Source organism: Nestor notabilis, unplaced genomic scaffold (genome assembly GCF_000696875.1).
Source record: "Nestor notabilis isolate BGI_N333 unplaced genomic scaffold, ASM69687v1 scaffold29736, whole genome shotgun sequence".
Taxonomy (NCBI): Eukaryota; Metazoa; Chordata; class Aves; order Psittaciformes; family Psittacidae; genus Nestor; species Nestor notabilis.
In genome coordinates this window covers 596-2376 of record NW_009932020.1, presented here as the reverse complement: position 1 = coordinate 2376, position 1781 = coordinate 596, and the positions used below count along the sequence as shown (strand labels likewise).

General features: G+C 56.2%; 1 protein-coding gene across 1 annotated transcript in view; it reads right to left on the bottom strand.

The window, feature by feature from the left end:
* Positions 1 to 846: 846 nt before the first annotated feature.
* Positions 847 to 1781, bottom strand: part of WDR73 (WD repeat domain 73) — a gene marked incomplete at its 5' end in the record, with an annotated part of 1374 nt that continues 439 nt past the window's right edge. Inside the window, one exon of the mRNA XM_010016176.1 lies at positions 847 to 1085. Within this exon, the coding sequence (XP_010014478.1) occupies positions 847 to 1085 (239 nt within the window). The remainder of the gene's footprint in view (positions 1086 to 1781) is intronic.

Genomic DNA, 1781 nt, shown 5'->3' with positions numbered 1-1781 from the left:
CAGGATGCAGCCTGGCACGTACTCTGTGGGCATTTACACTGCAGGATCCAGGCTGCTCCAGTGGAAACAAATCCTAGTGCCAGAGCAAGGCAGGGACCCCTCTTTGCAGGGGAGCACCCCCTGCCTGTATCCCTCCCCAGCTCCTCCCTGAGGCTGGTTTTCACAGACAAGGATAAGGAGCAGAGTTCCCCCCCCCCCCTAAATAACACCTTGGTAACAGAGCAGAACCATTGCTCCCTCAAGCCCAGGAAATCATATTAGCTCCATCACACTGCAACTTCCAGTTGGTGGGAAAAGCCCCAGGAGCTCCCAGTGCCTCTGCTCAGCCAGGGGAAGGGCAGAGCTTGCAGCAGGCTGAGGCTGCAAAAGTTGTTCCTGTTCCTTTTGCAGGCTGTGGCTTCCTGAGCAGAGGCCACCCTACCCGTGAGAGGCACACATGATGAACTGCCAGCACCCCAGGGGGTGCACAGCCCTCCCCTGGGTGCTGCAGGCTGGGAGACAGTGGGTTAACTACGCCACAGAGCAGCCTGTTTCCTCCAACTACTCCTTTTTTGGTGTCTGTTTGCTTCTGAAAAGCACATGTGTGACAAGACAGGACACGGGGCTGCAATAAGTGGTGGCAGGATGTTCGCTGTTAGTAGATACAACCAGGTCACTACAGTGTCACTTGAAGGCAGGAGAACAAGTCACACCATCAGGAGTTGAGACTCTGTTTCAAAGGGCTCTTTGCAGTTGGTTCTGTTCACTTCCAGTGGCTCACAACAGCATGTGCATGCAGATGGCCACCTCCCAGCCGACACACAGGAGAGAGACCGGAAACTCCTCGCAGCTCACCACAAGTCCAAGCTACCCACACGTCTCCCCGGGCTGAACCCAGTCCCAGATGTGCAGGGAACCATCACTGGCTGCTGATAGTAAAGTTCTTGGTCTCTGTGGGTGCCACGCGTGGGCTGTGACCAGGGGAGGGTCTCCATTGCTGTCCTGTTCCCCAAACATGTGGCCTCTGTGGACAAAGGTTGGTTCTGGTGTCCTGGCAGAGCTGTCCCAGCTCCGAGTGTCATACACGTGCACAGTGCCATCAAAACCTGAGTGAAAGGGAATCAGAGACACCACAAGTCAACCACCGTGTTCCAGTGCTGTTGGGCTTCACCTCCCAGCAGAGCTGCTGAGACAGAAACAAGGACAAAGGCTCAGACTGAAAACCTGCGACAGCAAAGCAGCCAAAGCCTCTGAGGAGCTTGCCTTGAGCTCACAGCTGCTGGGTGAGCAAAGGCCAAATCCCCAAAGCTCCCACATTCACTAGTTGGATTTTGCAATGCTCTGGCCAAGAGGCAGCTATTGCTGCCCAGCTGGTGTTATCAGCACAGTGTCCCTGCAGCCAGGAGGTCACTGGCACTGTCAGGGCAGCGTCTGCTGAGAGCTGGGGTGTTTGTTCTCATAGGAGGGAAGCTGGAGCCCCCCCAAAACCCACACAGGCCCCACTTCTGGTTGTTGGGGGAGAAACAGCAGTAGAGGACATTGAGCTCCCATCTCTGCTGGCGCCAGGGGCAGCTCTGAACAAGCACCCCCTGCCTGGGGTGTGTGAAGTGGAGTGGAATTGATACAGACACAGCTCAAACTGCCCCCTGTCTTCATAAGGGGCTGGAGCAGCTCCCGTCTGGAGCCAGGCTGAGAACATTGGGGCTGTTGAGCCTGGAGAAGAGAAGCTGCTGGAGACCTCAGAGCAGCTTCAGTGTCTGAAGGAGGCTACCAAGCTGCTGGGGAGAGGACTTTCTCAGGGG